We start from the raw sequence: 24028 nt of genomic DNA, 5'->3' as shown, positions 1-24028 counted from the left end.
CGCAAATGACTAACGGAACTCTTCTAATGCATTCTCTTGATTGGAGGGTTTGATCTCCGGGAGTCATTACAGCCACATCCATCCTGTCAATCACAAATGAACCCACAAACTCGGCAGCTACCTCAGGGGTCACAAAACTATGAGTTGCCCTGGAGTCGAACAATACATGTGTGGGACGCCCCGCAACATGTAAAGTTCCTGCCACAACATCAACATATATCAACAATATAATAATTATCCAATAGAAATTAACCAATCCATCACAAGCAATCACACAACACAAAGTCAAACTAGTAAGGTTAAAGAACCCAAATACCTAAGATGGGACTCTTAGATGAGCCTGGAGGTTTAGTATCCTCTAGTTCTAAAGCGTAAACTCTACCTCCTATAACTTGCCTTTTTGGCGCTGGTGCGATTGCAGGTGGAGCTGGAGGAGGATGGACAGTGATTGACGTAGCTGGGATAGGACGATTGACGCTGCACTGGGTAGAGATGTGCCCTTTCTTTCCACACGTGAAACATGTAGGATTGTAGGAGTTTGACTGAAAGGATCCAGGTTTCTTTCCGAAGCATTCATTTGACTTATGGCCTATCTTGCCACAGTAAAAGCATTTTCCTGTGAACAGAGATCGTCGACTTGGCCCTCCCGATTCCTTTTTCTTATCTTTACCCTAAAATGATTTATGGCTTCCACCATACTTTCCTTCTTGATGCTGCTTGGATTTCTTACTTGCCGCCTTCTCAGCTTCTAATCCGATATCCACATTCATAGCCTTTTCCGCTAGCTCGGTGAGACTCCTGTAGTTTCCGACTGCCAGTATATTTTCTAACTCTGGTTTTAGACCAAACAGAAAGTTGGATATCATGGTCTCCTCATCATCTTGTCTTCGTAGAACGTGTTGTCGCAGCCGCATGAACTCAGATTCATATTCTCTAACCGTCTTATCTCCTTGTACCAAGTTTGCAAACTGGTGTTGAAGCCTTCGCTTGGACTTCGGGGTGAAATACTTGCGTTCAAATTATTTTTTTAATGCTGCCCAAGTGGTGACCTGATCTCCCACTTGGCGATCTCTACTCTCCCACCATTCTGCTGCGTCTTTGTCTAAGTAATACACTGCCATCTTCTTCTTAGACTCTTCGGAACAAATCAGGGTCTCAAAGTTTTTCTCCATAATTCGAAGCCACTGGTCGGTGTCAAATGGATCTGTCCCTCCTTCAAAATCTGGTGTCTTCATATTCTTCATGGCAGTTATCAATGGTAACATTGGTGTAGCCACTGTAGGTTGTGGTGGCATAAGTGGCTGTGGTTGCACCTGAAGTTGTTGCAGTGACCTCGCTATCACGTCATGAAGCATCTTCAGAGTGTGCTCCATTCCTACTCCTTGTTGTGGTTGATCATGAACTTCTGGTTCAATCGGGCTGTTCCGCCTTATTGGTCTTGGTTCTTGGACACTTGACTCGCTATCACCTGTTTCTGGTCTTTCTCTTATAGTACGGTTTGTTGGAAAGTTTTTTTCTTGTGGTATATCTTGATCATATCCAAACAGATTATCGTTTCTTCCTACATTTTCTTCACTGGATCCTTAGTTGGTGTGCACCAGTGTTTGCAATCTCCCCTCGGATTCATATCCCAGTCCCCTTCTTCTTGGGACTCTGTCTATACCCAGCATCCAATCATGTCTCCCATCACTCCTTCCTCTCATGGCCGTCTGCAATCCACAAACAGGGAATTCCTATTTAGAATACTAATTAGAGCGAAACTCTGCTGGTTTCCTAATACATCTTTTGCGACACATTTGACTCGATAAAACAGGGGAAGTACGTGATTGACCGCATGATCTAAACCATGCTCTGATACCACCTCTGTAACACCCCTGAACCGTTTTAGACATCAGTCAGTCAAGCGGGCAACAATCAAACAAGAACATGCCCGAACGACCTTCTTCTGCCAAGTTCGGAAGTGTCACAACGAGTTTAGAATAGACTTTCCAAGTCGCAAAACATAATTCTGTAACCCAGAATATCCATTCAAAACTCATTTCCTCTAATCTTCGGCTTGAGGCTTTGCAACCCGTACCGAGTCATAGAGTTGTGTTAGGTTGGACTAACCTAATATCAGATTCAACACGTCACAAATATAAAACATACTTTATTTCATATATATATATAAAACATAAAGTTTGCAAGCCCAAAATATTATACATAGGGTCCATGGACGCAGTCGAAAGTAAAACATACATTCATATATCTTGAAAACGAGTCTTTAACAAAAGATGTCCAATCTACACCAGCTCCTACAGTTCCACGAGTGCTACGGCCCTTTCTACTGGTCACCTGCAAAAGGATGTGAGGAATGAGTGAACTAGTTTCACTCAGTGAGCCAGGGTTCCCTATCTAGCATATACAACTACCCGTCATTCTAAACCCAACCTCAAACACAAGCAAGACGGATAGTTTAACAATCAATAATCAAGATAATAAAGCATGACCGATTTAAGCAATAAACCATTAAACCATAATAAATCAAAACACTCCTTAGGAGTGTCGCATCAATCAACCATATATATATATACTCCTAGGGCCGAACAGAATCATTCTTCCTCCACATAAGGGACACCGGTAATCCCTTCATTATTACAACACACAGGCGTAGACGCTCGGGAATTGCCCGGTCACGGTCCTCAATCGGAATCGCCGTGCCCCGGTCCTCTATCGGACTCGCCGGGGGCTGTCACATCCATGTGTGACACTCGGCCTTGGTGATCAAGCCAAGTTAAACCGAGCCCACCACTTTCCGGACCACGACCGGCTTAGTGGTACTATTTGAGGAAGCAATGACCTGCAAACTACTACTAGAACCACCACGAGGTTCTCACACAACAGTACCAACACGAGGTACACACTATAACAACATATAATAATCACACAATCACAATAATCCGGGTGCTTATACTTGTCTTGCTATCCACTTAGCCCAGACATCGTATTAAGCCTCGGATCCACAAACTGACACCTAGACCGGTCCGGCTATCCTAGCTCGGAAGCCGTCTTCGATATCAGGAACCTGCATTAAAAATTCGTTAACAAACAATTAACCGTGACTCAAAGTGATTAACCGATGTGGCTTGACTTTCTGATTCCGAAAGTTGATCAAACCTTTCTTAACCACTCCAAACCTTCGTCTTGATTCCGTACTGATATTCCCGAAATCTCGTAAATTAATACGTCTTGCTTCTCCAAACAATTCTCTAAATTTATTTATTTTCTTTTTCTCTTTTTCTTTTCCTTATTTTCTTTTATTTCTCTTCTCTCCCCTTCTTTGTTTCCTTCTCTCTCTTGGTGACTTTCTGATTGTGAGAAAGTGGAGAGACTTTGCTTCACTTTATATATAGTCAACCAAGATGTATAAGGTGGTGACAAGTATCACACTCTTCTTCCCATCTTTGACCATGTTTTCAAGGCAATGACTAAGTCATTTGCTTCCTCACCAAAATGGCCACGTGATCAACATAAACCTGAGTAAGCACATTGTTTATTTCTTTTCTTTCTTGATAAGCCACGTATCTCACTTCTCTTCTCCTCTTTAACCACGTGGTGATGACAAAGCCAGGCTGTATATGATTTACTCTTCCTTCCTTTGAGACACGTTAAATGCCTCAAAACCATAAGAAATATATAATATCTCTCGTCTTCTCTTTTCTTTTAAGCATGAAAATTTGGTGACCAAAACCTCAACTTCATTGGTCACTTAACAAAACTGCTTAATTATCCAAGTAAACTATTAACTTACATTTAATGACATTGCACCATATCATTAAATTGTAATCAAATTTTGATGACTCCACTTCCCGTCGATACTATTCTGAGCCTTTTTTAAAGGGGTATTACAGGGGGACAACTGAATTTGTCTTTCGACAAACTGCCTGCATACCCCTTTCGGAAATCAAGTCGTCTCGTAGTTCAGTAGTTGTGAAGCGATCTGTTTAGTGATAGTATTTTTTGAGATGCATTGCATTCCAAGTTCTTGGAATTTTTACGCCTTGCATGTTGGATATCTCGTAGGAACCCGGTCGAACGACTTTTATGATCTTGTAGGGTTCTTCCCAGTTTGCTCCAAATTTTTCCGCGTTTTGCTCAGCGGTATTTTGGAAGACTTTGCGCAGAACTAAATCTCCTTCGTTGAATCTACGATTCTGCACGTTGGAATTATAGTATTTTGCAGCCGTGTGTTGGTAGTTTTAGATTCTGATAAGCGCTCGATCTCGGCATTCGTTGATTAAGTCGAGATCGTCCAGCAGCATCGCGTTGTTGAGTTCTTCCCGTTCGGGTAGTAGTTTTCTTCTTACGCCCGGGAACTCGACTTCTGCGGGGATCATGCACTTTGTCCCATATACTAGGGCGAAGGGTGTTTCCCCCGTTGCCCGTCTTGGGGTCGTGCGGTGCGACCAGAGTACTCCTTCGAGCTCCTCTGCCAACCTGGCTTTTTTTGCATCTAGGCGTTTCTTGAGCCTGTCAAGGACGGTCATATTGATTGTCTCGGCTTGGCCGTTACATTGCGGATATCGGAGGATCGATTTATTCAATCGTATCTACCATTTCTCGCAAAATTCTTCAAACTGGGTATATATGAACTGAGATCCGTTACCTGTTACGATCTCGTAGGGAACCCCATGTCTCTGCAGATGATGTTTTTTCATACAAAGTTTTCAACTTGGACGTCTTTTATACTTGCGTACGATTCTGTCTCTATCCATTTTGAGAAGAAGTCGGTGAGGACGAAAAGGAAACGCTTCTGTTTCGAGTTATGGAGGGGACCAACGATATCCATGTCCCAGAGCATTAAAGGATATGGTAACATGATGGAAGAAAAAACTTATGCTGGTTGTCGGATTGTCGTGGCATGCCTTTGGCATTTTTTGCATTTTGTGCGAATTTCTCACAATCTCCGATCATCGTTGGCCAATAGTATCGGTGGCGTTTGATTTTCACTGCAAGTGACCTTCCACCGGAATGGTTTCCGCATGATCCAGAATGGACTTCTTCCATGACTTTTCTCGTCTTTTCTCCTTCCAAACACGTTATGAGTGGTCCGGAAAATTTCCATTTGTAAATTTTTCCGTCAACTATTACATAACGCACGGCCTGAGTTCGGATTTTGCAGGCTGTCCATTTTTCGGAAGGTAATTTTCCGTCGATGATGTAGACTCGAATCGTTTCCAGCCATGGCGTATCACAGCCGTAGTCAGATTGTTCCGATCTTTCTCCTGGCTGTACTTCGACCTCCTCTACAACGTCGTCTTAATCCCTGATGAAGTTGACAATGACTAGTGGTTCGATACTCGGGTGTTCAATGAATTCGACCGAAAAATTCCTTACATGCTATTTTTGTCATCAATTAGGTGTTATCCATAGTATTTGCCCAAAAACAAAAGGAAGTATAATAGAAAATCTTTCATTACAAGACAACAGTTTTTGTGGATAGCATGCAATAGCTCGCAAATTTCTTCAACCACTGGATCGAATGCAAAGCAAACAAAATGTTAGGAGTTCAAAACATAGAAAAATTTATTCAACTGTTGATACATCCCAAGCAACCCACTCTTACACAGATAATCAGAAATGCAAAATAAGAACAGTCATATCGGCATTACCTGCTCATTGTACACTATATTTTAGCCTTAAAAGTAACAGGATTCGAGCTTCAACGGATACCTCACAATCACAGGAACACAGATGTCCAAACAAAACAAAAGAAATACACAGAGGTCACACGGTTTATGTCTTGACCCGCCCTCCCTGAAAAGACATCAATAAATAAGAAAATATATATCTGCCCAGTATCGTTGATTTGTAATTGAATTTTCTAAATTAACTGTAATAGAGTTGAGTGGTTACCATCAGACACGAAGAGAATGAGTTGTTCAGTCACTAGTTTTGCTGATGATTCCTTTCCCAAAATACTCTGCAATTACAGAAAACCCGTCTTTCGAGCTCTTTACCTGCTGGAAGAACAGAGCTTGGTCTTTCGAGTTCTGCTCCAAACTTCTCTTTATTTCTACCACGGATCTGTACTCGGGAGCACACTCGGGACATTCTGTTTCGTTGTCACCAAGGCAACGTTGATGGAATGAGTGCATACACATAAAATGGACTGCAGGGATATCCAATGTGAAAGTGCAAGCAGTGCACTTGCTTAGTTGAAATATTCTGGCATTTGTCCTAAGGTCCTCAATCTCTTTTCTCATGTTTTTTGTCGTTTCCTGCACCATTCAAATGCAATAGTTAGGGTCTGCAATTTTTCTAGTAGAAACAAATAGAAACCTGTATTGATGATGAAACTACCAACCTGATACTTCTCAACAGCTCGCCGATCCTCTTCAATTATCTTCGATTCTTGTTCAAGTTTCCGTGCGATGTAGTCTTTGACCACAGAGAGTGTGAGGCATGGATTCTTCGCTAGGGTCTGAAGAACAATGATAGGAGGTAAAATATCATCTCGTTCAATGTAAGTAAGAACCTCTTTCACCTCTTTAGTACAGTCCTCTCCGATTTCACCAAAATACTTGAGAAGATCTGCCCAAAGAGACGGATCCCCACCCTTGCCAGAATCACCTAACTTTTTGCAGCAAGCTATCAGTCCTTCGTGATCATGATTCTGCATGTAGCAAGCAATAACCTCCTTGTAAAGTTTCATCTTTTCGTACAGATACAGAAGTCCTTCTTTGAACGAATTCATCTCACAGAGAATTATTGCAAGGTCAACATCATAAAGTGGTTGCTCTTGGTCTGATGGCCAACCCAGTTTAAGCAACTCAAGTCCCTTTTGCTGTCTTTCCACACAATCCTTTTCTATTGTATCATTTGAATCAGCAATTTCCTTCTTTCCAGAACCAGTTTTGGACATCGCAGCTGCTACTGACTGATCTGTGAAATTCTGATCTACACCATTTTCTGATAGAGAGATTGATGGAAAGTTCAAGTCCTTGGACAAGTATAACTCCAACAGCGTGTTGTTGATTTCTGCTTGAGCAGGTGAATCCTTGACTATTTCAGCATATCTCTCGAGAAAATCCATCAGCGAATGTGGATGCTGAACAAACACATTGATGAAGTCTACAGGTGACGGCAACATGGACAGGTAAACACCATTTGAAGTTCCTTGCTCAGTGCAAAGCCGCATTAGTATATCAATCGCCTCCTTTGGCTTGTGCTCTATAAGGATCTTACCATACTCTTTTATTGTTACTCCAGCTTGACTTGGTTCAAGACTCGAAATATATTGCAACGCTTCGTCGTAGTTTCCAAGATCCTCAAGCAAAATTTTCAAATACCACTCATGTTTTCCTGCCTTTTTCGCAACATACATCGCATGCTCGTGGTAGTTAGCTGCGCGACAGACCCTGATGGCTGTTTCCACATCGAACTTGAGCTCGCCGATTCCATCTTCCTTCCTAATGAACGTGTTCAGCTTTTCTACATCCTTCAGTTTAGTGTAACAGTTTAGCAAAAGAGTCGTGTGGTCTTTTGATGCTAGACCCTTCTCATGCAATTTCTCAAGGTAATTAGTAAGATTGTAGATCCTCTGTGCATCCAGAAACTTCTGTATCACAAACGATGGTTCAAGATGGCCAATCGTGTTGATGTACTGAGACATAGCTTCGTCATAATCTTGTTTGCCATATAAGTGATCTCCATACTTCCTCATCACATTGGCAGTAGCAGCAGCATCAGCATGTTGACTCTGGACAAGATTGATCGCCACAGTGTAGAGGTTTTTCTTGAACAGCATATCCAACTTGCTTTCCATATCTTTCTCCGCAACGCATAACAATGATTTGTCAGCCGTTATAAGAATTACATTTCCCCACTCGCAGAGCATGTTGGAGACTTTATCGACGACCAGACTATACGCTATCAGCCGATTCCTGAGGTCGTAGACATTGAAAACGTTCGTCCCAGTTTTAGGATCAGCTATAACACATAGAAGGTAGCCACGGAACCAGCCCATGAACTTCTTCTCTCCTTCAAAAGCCCAGCAAGGACCACGTCCATCAACTTCATAGAAATAAACAGCTTCAGGTCGACCAACAATCAGTTCCTGCAGAACACAACATGAAAATCAAACTCCTAGAAGAAAATAACAAAAGAAAAATTCAAGTAGAAGTGTATACCGAACGGTCACTCATTGTAACAGTATTGACACTGCTCCCAATATGATCCAACGTCTGCAGTCTAGGAGGCTGCGCTTGCATAGCAAACGAGTTCACCGAGTCTGGAGTTACAGCAAACAACAGAAGCGACAGACCATCCAACCTGAAGCCCAAGCCTGTGATAGGGGTTTGTCTTTTGTCTGAAACTCCGTCTACTTGAAGCTTAAACCTGGTGATACGCTCTCGTGCAATGTCTCCTTTGACACAATAAACACAGCCATTATCTAAGCCAATGGCTATGAGCAAGATTGGTGGAACTTCCTCCAGGACAAGAAAAGAAGTAATCTGCAATGGCACATGGTATCAACATCAAATCATATATGTTATCGCATTAAAAAGAAAGATTAATCTTCTACCACCTTCGCTTCAGGAAACTGATTGGTGAATATTCTTAAGATACCAATGCATTCGGGAGCCGAGGAGCTCGTGCTTTCCTCCTGCGCTTTGTCGAGGTCAAATACCTTCAGGCACATCCCTGACTGCTGCGTCGATATCTGTTCATCTTCTCCCACGGTCACCAGGAAGTTCCTTTGCTATGATGATAATCACAAAACATTAAAAGGCAAAATAGAAATGTAAAATTACGGAATCGATCGAAGATGGAGCGAAACCTTGAGATGTTGAAGGAAGAGGACGGAGGAAGAGTGAGCTTGGAAACCGGAATCGAACTTGATACCACGATCGAGGAAGCTGACGGATCCGTCACTGGAGCCGATGACGACTTTGCCACGGCCACTTGAACAGCATTGTATCTCCCCCGTCACGTCTTCAGGTATCTTGCCTCCGTATTTCTCCTCGAAGAATTCGAATTTCCTCCATTGGTACATCTCCTCGAATCCGCGTAATCAATTAGGCTCTCGATTTGGATTTTTTCTAGGTTTTTCCTTTTCCTCAGATCAGCCCTCAACGTTTCAATAATTTAATTCACTGCCAGCACTGAACCTCATAAATGGTTTTGTACCGGTTTAATCCTCACCTTTGAATTATAGATTTGGATCCGCGTGCCTATTGTTTTTTCGATTTATTGATATTTGACAAAAAAAAAAGTAATTTATGTATTTTTGATATTAGGTGTCATAAATAATTTTCAACTAATAATTATATTTGAATATTGTAAAATTATCAATTATAGAAGTTTTCTACATTTGTAAATTTTATATTAATTAATTTTCATTTATATGAAATTATTAGAAATGGTTATTAATGTAAATAGTAATCTTATTTATATACTTTACATTATAGTAAGTAAATTGATGATAAATGATAATTGAAAATGACAATATTTGGTAAATAAAACATTTAATCAAAAAAAATACACATACTTATTTAGAAATTTATCAATTGTTTTTTGCATTTTAGATAGTGCAGTTATATTGTGGAAGCAGTGTATCCTATTGGTTAAGGTTTAAAGTCTTCTACACCCAGGTCTGGGGTTCAAATCCCAGACTATGCAATTTATTGCAGATTACAGGAAATCCAGGTTTCAAGTCTCGGAGAGAGCGGTTTATTAAACAATTATGCAGACTAAAGAAAGGCTTGCAAGAGATCTTCAACATGGTGCAAGTAAATCTGGCCAGGCGTGGATCTTCATAGGACGGCTCAGGTGATGCAGTTAGGTGTAGGTCTTCATAAGGCAGGTAGTATTGTCGGTTGTCGAATCGTCTATGTAATATTTCCTATATCATAATTGTAAGATCATAATAAATCAGCGTTAAAAAAAAAAGATAGTGCAGTTATACTAACGCAACCAAATAATATTTTATTTTTATTATTTTGTGTTATTACTAGCTATTAACTGAAATAAATATTTCTGGTCGAATATAAACAATAACTTTTATATCTTTTAAATAAATAAATAATCATAAATTTAGTTTCTTTCAAATATAAAGTGAGGTGAAGTAAATTCATGACCAAACTCGTCGTACATATAACATTGATGCACAAACAAACAATGGGAAAATTGTTTTTTAGACCAAAAAAATGGTAACTATGTTTCATTAGACTAATTTTACATACTTTATGTTTCATTAGGCTAATTATTTTTAAAATAGATGTTGGGGTCAAAGTCGGTCACGACGGAATCAATATCGGAAATCTCCCGGAAAATATCCTCTTTGAAAAAGAAAGATGAAATTCAAAGAAGAAGAGAAACGAGAAAAACCTAAATCGAGTTTCGTAAAAACTCTGAAAAGGATTCACACGATAAGTCTTCGAGAAAGGTTATTCCATGTTGGGGTCAAAAACGGTTATCTCGAAATCAGCGTCTAAAATCACCTTTCCTCACGGAGGCTTTCTCGACACACTCTCAACAAAAGTTCCCGAGCATAAGTTTCAAAGAAAGATGGGCCCCAAAACTAAAAACAAATAGTCCAGCTCATCCGTTCGACGAACTGATCCAATCCGGCTTAACAGATGGCCGAGCTGGATCGACCACGCGACCAGCTTGGCCATCCGCCAAGCTGGACCAGTCCAGTTCGGCGGATGGCCGAGCTGGATCGACCACACAACCAGCTCGACCATCCGCCGAGCTGGATGGACCAAGTGACCAGCTCGGCCATCCGTCGAGCTGGACTAGTCCAGTTCGGCGGATGGCCTAGAAGGAACGATCGTGATGTCCTTGTCCCGTCCGCAAAGCTTCTTCCCCGAAATTTGATCAAATTTGCTCTCGTCTCACTTCGATCGGAGGCACCGTTGGAACTTTACGACTTTAAAACTGCAAGAACTCGTTTTCTCATATGAAGTTCGGATTTATCGTATGAAACGGGGACGGTTAACTAAACACCTTGAATTTCCTAAATCGTATGAGGAATCCAGGCATTCTTCGGAATCGGCATCGTTTTGAGAGCACTCTTTCGATAAATTGTAAAAACGCTTAAGTCGGGAAATGGCCCGAAAGGGTCCAGAACGCGGCTAAAAGCCCACTCAAAATTTTATATGAAATTAAGCCCATTCGTTATGACGGTTTATCTTTTATTCTGCAGGAGGAGATAAATGTCAAGTTCAGAGGATAAATGTGAAGTTTCCAAAAATAAACACGAAGATCAAAGGAAAATGGAATATTCCTACGAAGCGATAAACTCGACCAAGGGCAGAAACGGAAAATGGAATATTCTTGACTTTCCTAATTTAAATGGAAATTGACAGCGCGAATTTTGGTTCCCACAGTTTGGCGCTAGAAGAAGGGGGGGGGGGGTTTAGGCCCGCAAGGCCCGCAAGGCCCGCTATTTTTTGGGTCATGAAAACCTTGGCCCCAACCCACCCCGCACCAAACCCTTACAGACCAGGCCCGCGGTCCAGTACCCAGTTTGCCATTCTTACGCCCGCCCCCCCCCCCCCCCCCCCGCATCTAGACGCTTCGTTTGCTTTCTTCACCGCATCACCTGAAACGAAAAGAAAGAGAGAGTGAAAGCTGATGGTCCGATGGAGCTCCGACGATGACCGTGGGAAGAAATGGAGCTCTATCGATGGCTGTTCGATGTCCGAAAGGCGATAGTGCTTGTGGTGACCACATCGTGTTCGGGCATTCTCTTCTTCACCGAGCCACCACCGGAGCTTATCTTCTTCATCGCGCCACCACCAGAGCTGTTCATCTTCCTCGAGCCACCACCGGAGCTTCTCTTCTTCATCGATCTACCACTGCATGCTGGAGCTTGTCTTTTTCATCGATCTATCACTGCATGCCGTAACTTCTCTTCTTCATCGAGCTACCACCGCATGCCATAACTTCTCTTCTTCACCGAGCCACCACTGGAGCTTCTCTTCTTCACCGAGCCACCACCGGAGCTTCTCTTCTTCACCCAGCCACCACCGGAGCTTCTCCTCTGCATCGAGCCACCACCGGAGATCTAATGAGTCACGTTTTGGTTGCCTACTCTACTTGGTAAGCATCTTGAAACTATTCTATTTGCTAATGTTCAAGCTTCAAAACTGATTGTTTCTTTGTTAATTTTGGTTGTAGATTGATGTCATTGTTAGTCTTATAAGTGGTAGACTAGTACGAGACCGCATAGGTCCAGCAATGGTTAGTGCAGTTCAAAGTCAGGTACATTGATGAGATAGATCTCTCTGTTTGATGAGAAAGATCTCTCTGTTTTATTGACACTCCATTCTCACTTTGATCAGATGGGAGCTGCGGATGCAACTACTTTCGATGATCCAGCCAAAAGGTATATAATTTCTTCCTCTGATGAACTCTAGACTTAATCTCATATATTTTTATTACAATTTCTGCATGTGTACTTCGTAAATGATAAAATGGTGCATTCAAGCATGATGATTCTTAATGTGAGTGTGATTATGCTTAGCTTAGTCTCGGTTTGAGTCGGATTTAGTTGATGTTTAGTTCATGTTCTGTTTAGTTAAGGAGTGATTGCGTGTTACTTGATGCGAGTGTAACGAAACATATACTTTATATATCATCAGCCTGAAGTTGTTAATTGAAGAGTGATTGTGTGTTACTGTCTTCTCTTAAATTGTCTTGTGTTGAGTATGTCTTCTCATGAGCTAAGCATGTGTCTTACTGATAAGTCTTTTTATATTGTCTCTGATATATCTTTTTTTTGTTTCTTTTTTAAATATAAATATGTTTTCTTTCGAGCTGATGGTGAATAAGGAGGTGTCAGGACTTCATGTTACCAGCCTTTCTTCCGATGGTGAACAAGGAGGCTTCAATACGACAGGTTAGTCACTGACTCGCTGTCTTGCTTAGAACTCCCTATGTAGATAGGAGAACAAGATGTCTTGCGTAAAACTCGATGTATTGATAGGAGAACTCACTGTCTTGCTTAGAAGTTAGAGCTCGATGTGTTGATAGAATTATAGGATAATGTTATGTGATTGCTTGTCGTTATTGTTTGAGAATATTATATCTTCGCGTTTTAAAATTTTAAGTAGAAATTTTAATTAAAAATATTAACAAATTTCAAAAACCCAAGCAAAAACAAAAACAAAAACAAAAACAAAAACACTCGACTGCAAAGCTGAAACTGATCTTAATGGTCAAAGACAAAGACACCACTAAGTGCCACACACATACACACACATGTCTTAAGTAAAACTAAATGCATACAAGTAAACCCCATATCCACCAAGGTATATATTGAGGAACTAACTTGTTGCTTAGATTGACATTCGTAAAACCCAATTGATCAACCTACAATATTGAGTTTCAGTTACATCAGTAAATAGACTTATGATTCAATCTTACAAATGGCAATTTTCTTAGCACACTGACCGTTATTCAGACAACAACTCTGGCTTTTTTCTCCTACAGAGAGAGCTGTGTGAAGAGCAGCTCTAACTCCTTCTCTTGCGACAAGGTTCTCTGTCACAACATGGAAACGAAAATGCTCAAACAGCTTTGATAGTTATTATTTACTGTCCATCCAAATGTTGAGCTTTTTACTTACTTGGACAGATAAAAGTTCGTTGATTTTGTTGAGAACCTTGAGACGGTGAACTGCATAAACACTGTTTGAAGGAAGTTTACTAACCCTTTTGATCTCTTCCTGAATTACGCTCGATTTTTCTTCATAGCCCATCAGATTCCATCTTTCTCCCACGCGATTAGCTCTGCTTCCCATACTCAAAGATCTTTCGAAATCGATTACGCTGATCAAGAAGAACTTTAGTTTAGAATTGAATCGGTAACCAAAGCAAATATCAAAGAAGTTTGTGTTTGGTTGAAACGGAAAAGTTGAAATTCTACATCAAGGTAACGGATTCAGAGCTCACAGTTTCGGATCTTTGTCAGACAGATTGTCGTCGCACCCTAAATTAGATTCCGCTTTTTGATTTTTTTTTTGGTTTTTTTTTTTGGTTTAAGAGAGCATCTACGTATGGGCAATTCACTAGAATAGAATAGAACTAAATGATCAAAATAGCATTTTTTATTCTGAAAATTTTAATTTATTTTTAATTTTAAAAATTTGAAATTATATTCCCAAAATTCCATTCTTAAATTCTAAATCCTAAACTCTAAACCTTAAACGCTAAACCTTAAATTATACTCCTTAACTGTAAACTCTAATGTCTAGATTAATTAACTTTAAGGGTATAAGTATATATTTAGTTTTTTGATAAAATATTTAAGTTTATTTCGGTTATTTTTAATTTTAAGGTTTATATTTGTGACAAAAACATTTTAAAGGTCTATCTAGAGAATTTCTCATGTCATATTCTATTTTTTTCTTCTAAAATGGAATAACTTTATACAATAATTTTTTTTATAAATTAATAATATTAGAATTATATAATTTATTAATTTACTAGTATTATGGTCTTTTATGCAGGAGCAAAAGTGTTTTTATCAATATAAATAATAATATGAAAAATTAGAAAATTAGTATTAAATTAAGAACATAAGTGGTGTAAATATACTTATTTTAAATGAATTATAATTAAACTGTCGATTATAGATTGTCGATCGATACACCTTTCAGCCCGTCGATCGATGCAACTACTGAGTTGTCGATTAACGTTCCTTCTAGCAAGCTTTATGTACGGGTTTGACTTGTTCACTAGGTTAAACTAAATCACCTTCCGCTTGTTTCTAACAATCCTAGCACAATGTAAACTAATTTTGACAAAGAACCAAGCTTCCGCTTGCACCCTAATATCTATAGGCAAGGTCATAGTTAGCTATTCTAGAACACATGCATTAAGAACAGTTTAATTGATTGATATCCTAACACCTAGCAATTCTATATTTTGTGCTAATCCCTCGTTAATATCTAAACCCTAAATCTAACAAAGAAAACTACTCAGACATGGCTAAGCAATTCATAAAAAAATAATAAGAAAACTACATAAATAGATAAGAGTAGAAAAACTTGGAGTTCTAGTAACAAATCTCGGAAGGAGTTCTTGGATCTTCTCTCCAAACCTAAGACTCTAAGTATTTTGTTGTATACAAGTGTAAAAAGCGTGTGTTGCTTAAAACAATGGCAGAACAAATAAATATTAGGTTAAAACTCGTCAGGAGTAATCTAGTAATTCTTGTGGAACTTGGGCTTAAAGTCGGCTGGAACAAAATCTGACCTTTGTGCGCTTCGCTGTCGATCGACAACACATAGTGTGTGTCGATTAATTATTGTCTTCAATCATCGACCGATGGCCTGTTTAATGGTCAGCTATGGGTCTTTATCATTTTATCTCCAAAAAGCAATAAAATTACCACTTTCCTCCAAATCACTAAAAAACCTGAAAACATACTAAAAAGACTCCAAAGCAATTATAATGTATTTAAAAACACCTACATATCATGGCGAAAAGTGGGTAAAATCCATTGTATATCAATAATCCACGTCGATTGTCCGAACGAGCAATCGTTAATCGGGGCAGTCAGCTGATTCACCTCGTCGGCTTCGGCATGGATGCCTGACCTAACCTCCTCCCAATCAGGAGACACGGGAATTGTAGCCCACTGATCCCAAATCCTCCCTTTGATCTGAGGAATCATGGAAGCCATGTTCGCATTCCTATCCATACGACAGGTCTGTTTAGCCACCTCATTCTCGTATGAATTCTTGGGGACTTGGAGTAAGGTACAACCGTCCAACGGCACCACAACAGTCGCGGTATTCGCTAATAGACTTGTATGTCTTGCTAAGCTCTCCAAACTCGTTCGAGAACTCGGTATAACGATTCTTAACGATATCAGCAACCTCCCTTTCCCCCCTCCGATATGCTTTGCAAGCTTCCTTTCCAGCCAACTCCTTCTCAAGAAGGGAGTTCGCTGCAGCCTCCACTTTCAGACGTGCAAGCTCCTTCTCTGACACCTCGGCCTTAAACAAGGCTGTGTGTGCCTCCGTACGACCGGAGTTGATGCTTTAATTCAAACCGGCCAATAAGTGTCCTCACACGATTGAGCATCTTTTTGATCCAAGGCAAAGATGCTCTTCCTCTCCAGCTCTTGCCAGACTGTTGTAGCTGTCAAGCCGTGCCTCCCTTATCCCTTCCAACGTTTGGATAAGGCTTTGGTCGAGTGTAACTTCAAGCCGTTACATATAAGTTACTCGGAGAAGTTACTCGCCCACTTTTACCTTGTACGGCCCATCCGTACGTACCATGCCCTATCAACCCTTTCATCCTTTCCTTCTCTTAACTCCTTTACTATCTTATGCTCTTAACTCCTTTGTGTATTCACCTATCTTCTCATAAGCCTTATCACATCTCAACACTCCCCCTCAAGCTTAACTTGTGAAAGTCTAGAATCAAATGCTGAGATGGACCAAATGGGCACACAAAAATCTGGAATAGGACACTTCTATTTCTAATTCTTTAATGAATTAATAATAAATCGAAATTCTTCTCATAAGCCTTATCACATCTCAACACTCCCCTTCAAGCTTAACTTGTGAAAGTCTAGAATCAAATGCTGAGATGGACCAAATGGGCACACAAAAATCTGGAATAGGACACTTCTATTTCTAATTCTTTAATGAATTAATAATAAATCGAAATTCAGCTGAAAATACCAGAAAACCTAAAATTTCAACATATTTACAAACCCAACCACTCTACCCACCCAATTACTAATAACCCGACCCGACCCATCTGTTTTCCCCTAAATCCCTAATTTTTTTTTCTTCGACGTAACCAAGAAACACAAATCCAAACACAATCGACAATCTCAAATCACTATCTCCCTCAATCTCCCCTCACTAATCAAACTCTGTAACAATCATCTTGAAGTTGGTCCCTTGAATCTCATATATTTCTCTATTTCGTGTCATTCATTGAAAAACTATGGCTCCTAAGACTCGCTTCGCCGGAAAAACAAACAAGGAAGGTGCGCCGGAGAAGAAGAAGAAGAACAAGTCTGCGGCGGAGAAGAAGAAGAAGAACGAGTCTGCGGCGGAGAAGACGAAAGCTGCGGCGGAGAAGAAGAAAGCTGCGGCGGTGAAGAGGAGGAGAGAAGCCGTGAAAAAAAAAAGAGATGCAGCAAAGAAGAAGACTGAAACCGCAGAAAAGAAGAGGAAGCAAGACTCGTCTTCGTCGGAGTCTTCATCCAATCCAACCAAGCGGCGTCGGACTGCATCTTCACCAGAACAACATTTCGATCCCGATCATTCCCCGGCACCATCAGCGGAATTGCTTTCTCAGGATGATAGAGAGGGTACGCCAAGCCCATCATTTCCGATTGAGCCACAAAAAGCACCTACTCAAACACCCAGTGAGGCGGAGAATCCACTGCAAGCTCCAATAACTTCTAACAACAGAGAGGATCCCAACAGAGAGTCACACTCACCAGAGGCTGCCATTAACAATGAAGCGCAAAGAACGGTAAACAAATCAATTTAAAATAGTTTTGGAATTTTTATGATAATATTGAACTAACAAATAGGAACCGTGAGCAGATTGGATCTAACAACAGTGATTCAAACCCACCTGAGGCTGCCATTGGAACTGCTACCATTGACAATGACGCACCAAGAACGGTAAACAAGTCAACTTGAAATGGTTTTAGAAATATTTATCATAGAGTTGAACTAACAAATAAAAGAATGAAACTAGTTCAACTGGTAATAATGTGTTGTAAAACATATTCAGTGGAATTTATAACTGGTACAACTATGAAAAGTATAACTAGTTTAACTTATACAACTGAGTATCATATAATTAGTATAACTAAAAGAGTGAAAAATGATGCAACTGGTAAGTGATACAACTATTAACAATATAACTAGGTTAACTAATTAAACTGAGTATTGTTTAAGTATATGGTTTTATTGATGTATAACTGGTTTAACAAATGTCGTATAACTGGTTTAACAAATGTCGTATAACTAGGTTTACTAGTACAACTAGTAATATTATTTTTAGTACAACTAATTTAACTGGTACAACTAAGTGATTTTGTGTTGTGTAACTCGGATATTTATTCAGTGTATTTAGTGTTCTTATTTGTGTCTTCAGGCTGGGGAGGAGAATATGGCCGTAGAACCAATGAGACCTGTTGGTTTTTTCTTCAAGCCGAGTGATTATTGGACGGCTTGCAAGCTCTCCTCAAGGTGCCACCAACACGATTTTCTGGAGACGATTAAAGACTTTAAGGAGTCAGAGAAGAGTTGGTTTGAGAATCACCCTCAGTTCAAGCATTTATTCCACATGGATTGTTGCGAGAAAAGAAAGGTTCAGGGATTGTGGATGTTGCTACTTCGTTGTATGCATACAGGAAAGGAGCGACAAGCTTGGTTTGGGGTAAACAGTGTTCCAATTAGATACTCTATCAGGGAACATGCCCTCCTCTCTGGTTTATACTGCGGATCATACCCTGAAAACTATCCGAGAATAGGGAAGATGAAGTTTGCAACAAAGCATTTTAAGCACTTGCAGAAGAAGACAAAGGAGAAGAATAGGAAGAAACAGGGTCTGAAAGTGACAGAAGCGGATGTCTTAGATAAGCTTGAGAAGATGGAAGCTGATGATGGTAGTGATGAGCGTCTGAAGATGGCGGTTCTTTATTTTTTGACCAGAGTAATAAGAGCAAGGAAAAGAAATGTATACTTCATTGAGCCTTTCATTCTCCAGGCAGTAGATGATCTGGATTTTTGCAACAAGTTTCCATGGGGCCGTTACACATTTGATGATTGCATGAAGGAGATTTTCCACTTGAGGGATCATTTCGCTAAAGGGCTCCCTGAGAATAATATGCAGTGGACATTTCCTGGGTTTGTCATCCCCTTGGAGGTATATGAATTATGTTTTCCATAAGCATATTAGTTATTATATAAGTAATTAATTATTATATAACTAATATGATTGTGTGAAATGATGTGCAAATATTGGCTTTTGAATGTATCTCTGTCCTTAGGGAAAGTTTCAGAGATCCTGATCCAAACGGTCTCTCAGATTGCCCAAGAATGTGCAAATGGATGTACAAGAGGACTGGGACAACAGGATTTGCATTAGAAGAGATTTATAAGGCGCTTGGAAACACAAAGGTAGAAGATTTTAATTTTTAAGTATTGTTCTATCTTTATCTTCAAGTTCATAGTTAATTTTAAGTGTGATATGTTGTTGGTCATATTTCAGGTGATTTCAAGTACGCTGAAACCACAGGGAGATGAACTAGACCTCTTGTATGAAATCATGGATGAAGGGAGTGTGGAAGACGTGGAGCTGCAAGATGATTCAGATAAGGCAGACATAGCCGTTGACAGTTGGAACCGGATCCTTATAGAACCGGAAGGAACAATATTTTGGGAGGATGTATTCGAGATGGATGTGAGAACCCGGCCTACCACACAGCAACAATCTGAGCCTCATGGTATATTCGAAGGACAGGAGGAAGAAAGGGTATGTGAGGAATACGGGGCAGGGGGCGAGGCAGGCCGTGAGAGTGTAAAAGAGTTGGAATTGAGATTGAACAAGAGAATGGATGACGGATTTGCATTGAGGGACGAAACAATTCGTCTCTTGGCAGCACGAGTAAAGGAGTTGGAACAAGACAAGATTCAAAGAGAAAATTGGTCATTCCAATTTGGTGAATATGAAACATGTGAGGCTTCAGGAGGCAAAGGAAGAGGTAATTGATTTTAAAATTAGTTTTGTTTTGATGTCAAATTTGCATTGGAATTGTTTTGATGGGGTATTCATTTTTATTATGTCGTAGATAATATGAGCAATGGCAATGAGGATGGTGAGTCAGTGGCTGAGAAGGATGGTGAGAAACAGGTCGAAGAAGAGGCTGAGAAGAATGGCACGAAAGAGGCTGAGAAGGATGGTGCGAAAGAGGCTGAGACAACACCTGAAGGTTTTTGTTGCTGGTTTTATTTTGTGCTATCAGTTTAGTTTTGCTTCAGTGATATAAATTGTGTTGTGTGATGGTGGTGTTGTAATTTGTTTTGTTGTAGATGCTGAGGGTGAAGAAGAAGCTGATAAGGATGGTAAGAATAGCGAGTCAGATGCCATCACTGCAGATGTACACACTCCTCTTCCTACTGAGACAACATCTGAAGGTATTTGTTGTTGGCTTTTTTTTTTCATGTGCTATCGGTTTAGATTTGCTTCAGTGATATAAATTTTGCTGTGTGGTGGTTTTGTTGTAATTTGTTTTGTTGTTGATGCTGAGGGTGAGGAAGAGGCTGCAAAAGAGGCTTATGAGGTCGCTGGCAATGAGGATGAAGTAGGTCAGAAAGAGGGCGAGACAGAGGCAGACAAGGAGGGTGAAACTGAGGAAGGCAAGACAGATGTGGAGGACTCGCCATCTACTCTTCAAGTGATGGAATAAGCTGCGGAGAAACTCGAGAAAGAGGTTGATGATAAGGCTGCTGCAGAGAAGGCTGCTGATGAGTTAGCTGCTGCTGAAAAGGCAGCTAGTGATAAGGAAAAAGTTGGTGATGAGGAGGAGACCAGGCCAAAGAGGACCCATAAACCTTCTTGTCCGCTCAGGTCTCCGTATCAGAAAAACTAATAGCTATTTGGAATAGCTTTTCAGAACTAAAACTTATGTTCCAACTAAAACTTATGACTTATGTTTCTTTTGATGCTAAAACTTATGACTTATGTTTCTGTTGTGCTAAAACGTATGACTTATGTGGATGTTGTGTTAAAACTTATGACATATGTTTTTGTTCTTGTTTCTGTTGTATTAGGACCGTTGTATTATGATAAAACAGGTATTATGGAATCACTAATACAAGTATGACAATCCAATAACATTTAAGAATGGTACAACTAGTACAACTACGTAATAACATTAGTTTTACATAGTTCAAATTTAAAATGTGTTGAACATTTAAAACGTGATACACATTTAAAAAGTTGTAGTTTCACATAGTTGTACTAGTTTATTAGTTGTACCAGTTTGTACATAGTTATACTTTGGCAGTGAAATCGAAAAATATTAGTTGTACCATATAAAAAATACAATTACCTTAGTTGTACCACTGTTGAATGTTTACATATGCTTGCCCGGATACAATGAAATCATTACTATTGTGAAAATACTTGTCATGTATGTTTTGCAAAAAATAAGTGGACAAACAAGTTAACAAACCTTAAAAGTATAAGGTAGATCAAGCAAACTTTTGTGATGGAGTTAAAAATCTAAAAAAAAAAAAAGCACAATACAAAACACAAAGAAACCTTTCCAAACACTTTAAAATTAGACTATTTGATTGGTTTTTTAATAGGAAACACCCAAAAGAATATTTAAATTTTACAACCTGCACAGTTGTACTAGTTATACTAGTAGATCCTATTTTAGTAAATTAGACATAGTTGTACTAGATTTACCAGTCGAACTTATTTGAGTTTTACTAGTTGTACCAGTAAGACAACACAGATATATGAGTGTTATATTTTATCAAGTTTTACCATGTTGCACTTGTATTACATGATTGAAACAACATAATGCGTAAATAAAGTTCCACAACACATAAATAAATTTTACAACACAAATAAGTTCCACAACACACAAATAAATTCTACAACACAAATGAGACTCATTCATCATTTTTTTCGTTACCACTTCCTTCGTTGTCACCTCCTTCGTTCCCATTTCCACTGCTGTCACTGCTGTCACTACCACTGCTATCACTGTCACTGCCATCACTGCCACTTTCTTCGTTTGCACCAATCAATGGTGGAAACTTCTTCTTTCTCTTCCTTTGATATTCTCCGGCAGATGGGAATCTAGTAACTTGTAGTCTTCTTTTTTTTTTCTCCACATACGGAGGGAGGACAACCTGAGATCGGATTTCCTCAAGAATTTCAGAACTTTCCCATGTTGAATGATGGGGCACTGGATATATTGTCATGTAATATGCCAAAGTCCACTGCTCCATCTAGTAATACCTTGAACAATAATGTTCAGCCATTTCTCCACGCGCCATGATGGCAGCAAGTGCATGCACACAAGGATACCGATCAATATCAAAACACCTACAGTAGCATCTTTTGTTGCTCAGATCAACCAAATAACCATGACCATCCTCGCCAAGCACATTGTAGTGACCTTCAAATGTATTTAGCTCGGTCACCTTCAGCTTTTTAGCCGTAGGATATATGTGATGCAATATCCCATGCATATGTGGGATTAGTATCTGCCTCTCTGGTACGCGTAGAGATAATAGACGGTATTTGTTGAACCATTCTGTTATCTTTTCCACGATCACATCAAGCATTGGCAACAACACATATTTCCTTGGTTCCTTCAAAACACCATTGATAGATTCAACAGTGTTGGTTGTGTCTATGTTGTACCTTTCTCCCAGAAATTTACATCTTGCCCATTTTGTCTCATGAACACTGTCATCTAGATACTCGGCCGCTTGAGGATACATTTTCCTGAAATCGTTGTAGCATTTGATGAACTCCACCTCACTGTAAATACCAGCAATACTTCTATTTTTTTTGGCAACCCCTTTCTTGTTAACATTGCTGCAAGCTCCGCTGACATTATTAGACAAGTGATAATTGCAATATCCATGGATCGCCAATGGGTATATCTCGTGTACTTTCTTGATGATGCTTTGGTTTCTATCAGTACAAAATACAAGCTGAGGATCATCTGGTATCAAAGTTTTTAATATAGTTAAAAATCACTCCCAGCTTGCATTTTTCTCACCATATACTACTGCAAAAGCAAGGGGATAATGATGATGATCTGGATCTTGAGCAGTGGCAATGAGAAGCACTCTTTTGTACACACCCTTCAGGTGAGTTCCATCCATTATTATCACTTGCATCATCGCCTTGAACCCTTCGATGCAAGCTCCGAGCGCAAAGAACATATACTTAAACTGGTTCTTCTCATCCACTTCTAATCGTGTAATGGTATTAGGATTCATCCTTTGTAACATGTACAAGTAAGATGGCAGCCTAGCAAAACTCTCCTCCGGGTTACCACGCAAATCACTCAAAGCTTTATTTTTCCCTCTCAAAGCCGTAGAATATGAAACCTTAACACCCAGCTTGTTCTGCACCAAATCTATGAGAGTCTTTGGATCCGGAGTCTTGTATTTGCCGGGATAATCAGAGTGCACCACTGATGCGACCAAGCTTGGCGTGCTTCTTTTCTTCTTCTTCATGACACTTGCATCTCCACGAGAGCACGTATGAATCTTTCTATACGTTCTGATAGAGAAAAAATCAGAGTTCTTCAGCTTTGCAGCTCGTAAATACCATCTGCATCCAGCCCCACGACATTTCAATATGTAAACCCGAGGATTCGACTTCTGTATATCAACCTCAAAACAATTGGAATGCACACCTTTGTCCACTAAATCCCTCACTTCTTCTCTAGTCGCAAATTCTTGATGAAGACTAATATCAATGCCATCATCCCATTCTGAATTGACAACAGGAGGTTCTACTGCTGTAACAGCCGGCAACTCCTCCCTATCATCCATTTCATCACCCTCTTCACTGATTTTCTCATGCTCAAACTCATCCTCCTGAATATGAGGAACAATTTCCAAATCTCCAAGTCCAACCATGCCATCATTAGCTCTGGCATCACTCAGATTTTCCTCATTCATAGAAAACATCTCGTTGCTCTGATTTTCTAAGACGATTTTGGTAAGTTCCACATGCAAGACACAACGTCGGTTCTTCTTATCTACCATCATCAAATATCCTAAAACATCTTCATCATCCAAGATATAACAAGAATTTTTATTATTCAAGACCAGCGGAAAGTAACTCAGTTGAAGCTTGGTGGCATCTACATCAATCTTCAGTTTTTTTCCTATTCTATCAACCAAGTGGGAATAAGTAATCTCCTCATATCTTCCTTTCATCACCAAAGTAGAAATATGTCGGTCTATACCATGTTCAAAGTGTATCACCACAGATCCATTGCTATCCAT

General features: G+C 39.8%; 5 protein-coding genes across 8 annotated transcripts; 2 read left to right on the top strand and 3 right to left on the bottom strand.

Annotated features, from left to right (window-relative positions):
- Window positions 1-5438: 5438 nt before the first annotated feature.
- LOC103828521 (vacuolar protein-sorting-associated protein 11 homolog) lies at window positions 5439-9161 on the bottom strand. Its single transcript, XM_009104124.2, has 6 exons — window positions 8822-9161; window positions 8570-8743; window positions 8172-8495; window positions 6347-8098; window positions 5896-6260; window positions 5439-5796 (listed from the first exon to the last, which is right to left on the bottom strand). The coding sequence occupies exons 1-5, from the start codon at window positions 9035-9037 to the stop codon at window positions 5922-5924; spliced, it is 2805 nt and encodes a 934-aa protein (XP_009102372.1). The 5' UTR covers window positions 9038-9161; the 3' UTR covers window positions 5439-5796; window positions 5896-5921.
- Window positions 9162-11556: 2395 nt separating this feature from the next.
- On the top strand, window positions 11557-19027 carry LOC108868957. 2 transcript variants are annotated; one of them, XM_033275388.1, is made up of 6 exons: window positions 11557-12090; window positions 12169-12252; window positions 12333-12889; window positions 16971-17495; window positions 17570-17650; window positions 18129-19027. In XM_033275388.1, the coding sequence occupies exons 3-6, from the start codon at window positions 12839-12841 to the stop codon at window positions 18924-18926; spliced, it is 1455 nt and encodes a 484-aa protein (XP_033131279.1). In that variant the 5' UTR covers window positions 11557-12090; window positions 12169-12252; window positions 12333-12838; the 3' UTR covers window positions 18927-19027. The 2 variants fall into 2 exon arrangements, with proteins under 2 accessions (XP_033131279.1, XP_033131280.1); XM_033275389.1 differs by lacking the exon at window positions 17570-17650.
- Window positions 13113-15057, bottom strand: LOC103828519. 2 transcript variants are annotated; one of them, XM_009104118.3, is made up of 4 exons: window positions 13918-15057; window positions 13619-13820; window positions 13444-13533; window positions 13113-13362 (listed from the first exon to the last, which is right to left on the bottom strand). In XM_009104118.3, the coding sequence occupies exons 2-3, from the start codon at window positions 13790-13792 to the stop codon at window positions 13477-13479; spliced, it is 231 nt and encodes a 76-aa protein (XP_009102366.1). In that variant the 5' UTR covers window positions 13793-13820; window positions 13918-15057; the 3' UTR covers window positions 13113-13362; window positions 13444-13476. The 2 variants fall into 2 exon arrangements, with proteins under 2 accessions (XP_009102366.1, XP_009102365.1); XM_009104117.3 differs by having other exon boundaries at window positions 13944-14986.
- Window positions 19028-19032: 5 nt separating the features above from the next.
- On the top strand, window positions 19033-20805 carry LOC117126672 (midasin). 2 transcript variants are annotated; one of them, XM_033275390.1, is made up of 5 exons: window positions 19033-19156; window positions 19248-19740; window positions 19828-19968; window positions 20069-20173; window positions 20297-20805. In XM_033275390.1, exons 1-5 carry the CDS (start codon window positions 19076-19078, stop codon window positions 20443-20445), a joined length of 969 nt encoding a protein of 322 aa, XP_033131281.1. In that variant the 5' UTR covers window positions 19033-19075; the 3' UTR covers window positions 20446-20805. The 2 variants fall into 2 exon arrangements, with proteins under 2 accessions (XP_033131281.1, XP_033131282.1); XM_033275391.1 differs by having other exon boundaries at window positions 20287-20805.
- Window positions 20806-22003: 1198 nt separating this feature from the next.
- On the bottom strand, window positions 22004-24028 carry LOC103828845. The gene is made up of 2 exons (XM_033275929.1): window positions 22786-24028; window positions 22004-22728 (listed from the first exon to the last, which is right to left on the bottom strand). The coding sequence occupies exons 1-2, from the start codon at window positions 24026-24028 to the stop codon at window positions 22004-22006; spliced, it is 1968 nt and encodes a 655-aa protein (XP_033131820.1).

Source organism: Brassica rapa, chromosome A07, assembly GCF_000309985.2.
Source record: "Brassica rapa cultivar Chiifu-401-42 chromosome A07, CAAS_Brap_v3.01, whole genome shotgun sequence".
Taxonomy (NCBI): domain Eukaryota; kingdom Viridiplantae; phylum Streptophyta; class Magnoliopsida; order Brassicales; family Brassicaceae; genus Brassica; species Brassica rapa.
This window is presented reverse-complemented; position numbering and strand designations above follow the sequence as displayed.

Bases quoted from the DNA above. Each gene is read 5' to 3' on its own strand.
- LOC103828521 (XM_009104124.2), bottom strand. From the start codon at position 9,037: ATGTACCAATGGAGGAAATTCGAATTCTTCGAGGAGAAATACGGAGGC. The intron at 8,099-8,171 runs GTATACACTTCT...TGTGTTCTGCAG, and splicing joins TTACAATGAGTGACCGTTCG to GAACTGATTGTTGGTCGACC. The intron at 6,261-6,346 runs GTTGGTAGTTTC...TGAATGGTGCAG, and splicing joins GAGCTGTTGAGAAGTATCAG to GAAACGACAAAAAACATGAG.
- LOC108868957 (XM_033275388.1), top strand. From the start codon at position 12,839: ATGTTACCAGCCTTTCTTCCGATGGTGAACAAGGAGGCTTCAATACGA. The intron at 17,496-17,569 runs GTAAACAAATCA...AACCGTGAGCAG, and splicing joins ACAATGAAGCGCAAAGAACG to ATTGGATCTAACAACAGTGA. The intron at 17,651-18,128 runs GTAAACAAGTCA...TTGTGTCTTCAG, and splicing joins ACAATGACGCACCAAGAACG to GCTGGGGAGGAGAATATGGC.
- LOC103828519 (XM_009104118.3), bottom strand. From the start codon at position 13,792: ATGGGAAGCAGAGCTAATCGCGTGGGAGAAAGATGGAATCTGATGGGC. The intron at 13,534-13,618 runs GTAAGTAAAAAG...ATGTTGTGACAG, and splicing joins ACGAACTTTTATCTGTCCAA to AGAACCTTGTCGCAAGAGAA.
- LOC117126672 (XM_033275390.1), top strand. From the start codon at position 19,076: ATGTGCAAATGGATGTACAAGAGGACTGGGACAACAGGATTTGCATTA. The intron at 19,741-19,827 runs GTAATTGATTTT...ATTATGTCGTAG, and splicing joins TTCAGGAGGCAAAGGAAGAG to ATAATATGAGCAATGGCAAT. The intron at 19,969-20,068 runs GTTTTTGTTGCT...GTTTTGTTGTAG, and splicing joins GGCTGAGACAACACCTGAAG to ATGCTGAGGGTGAAGAAGAA.
- LOC103828845 (XM_033275929.1), bottom strand. From the start codon at position 24,028: ATGGATAGCAATGGATCTGTGGTGATACACTTTGAACATGGTATAGAC. The intron at 22,729-22,785 runs GTGAGAAAAATG...CTTTGATACCAG, and splicing joins TGCTTTTGCAGTAGTATATG to ATGATCCTCAGCTTGTATTT.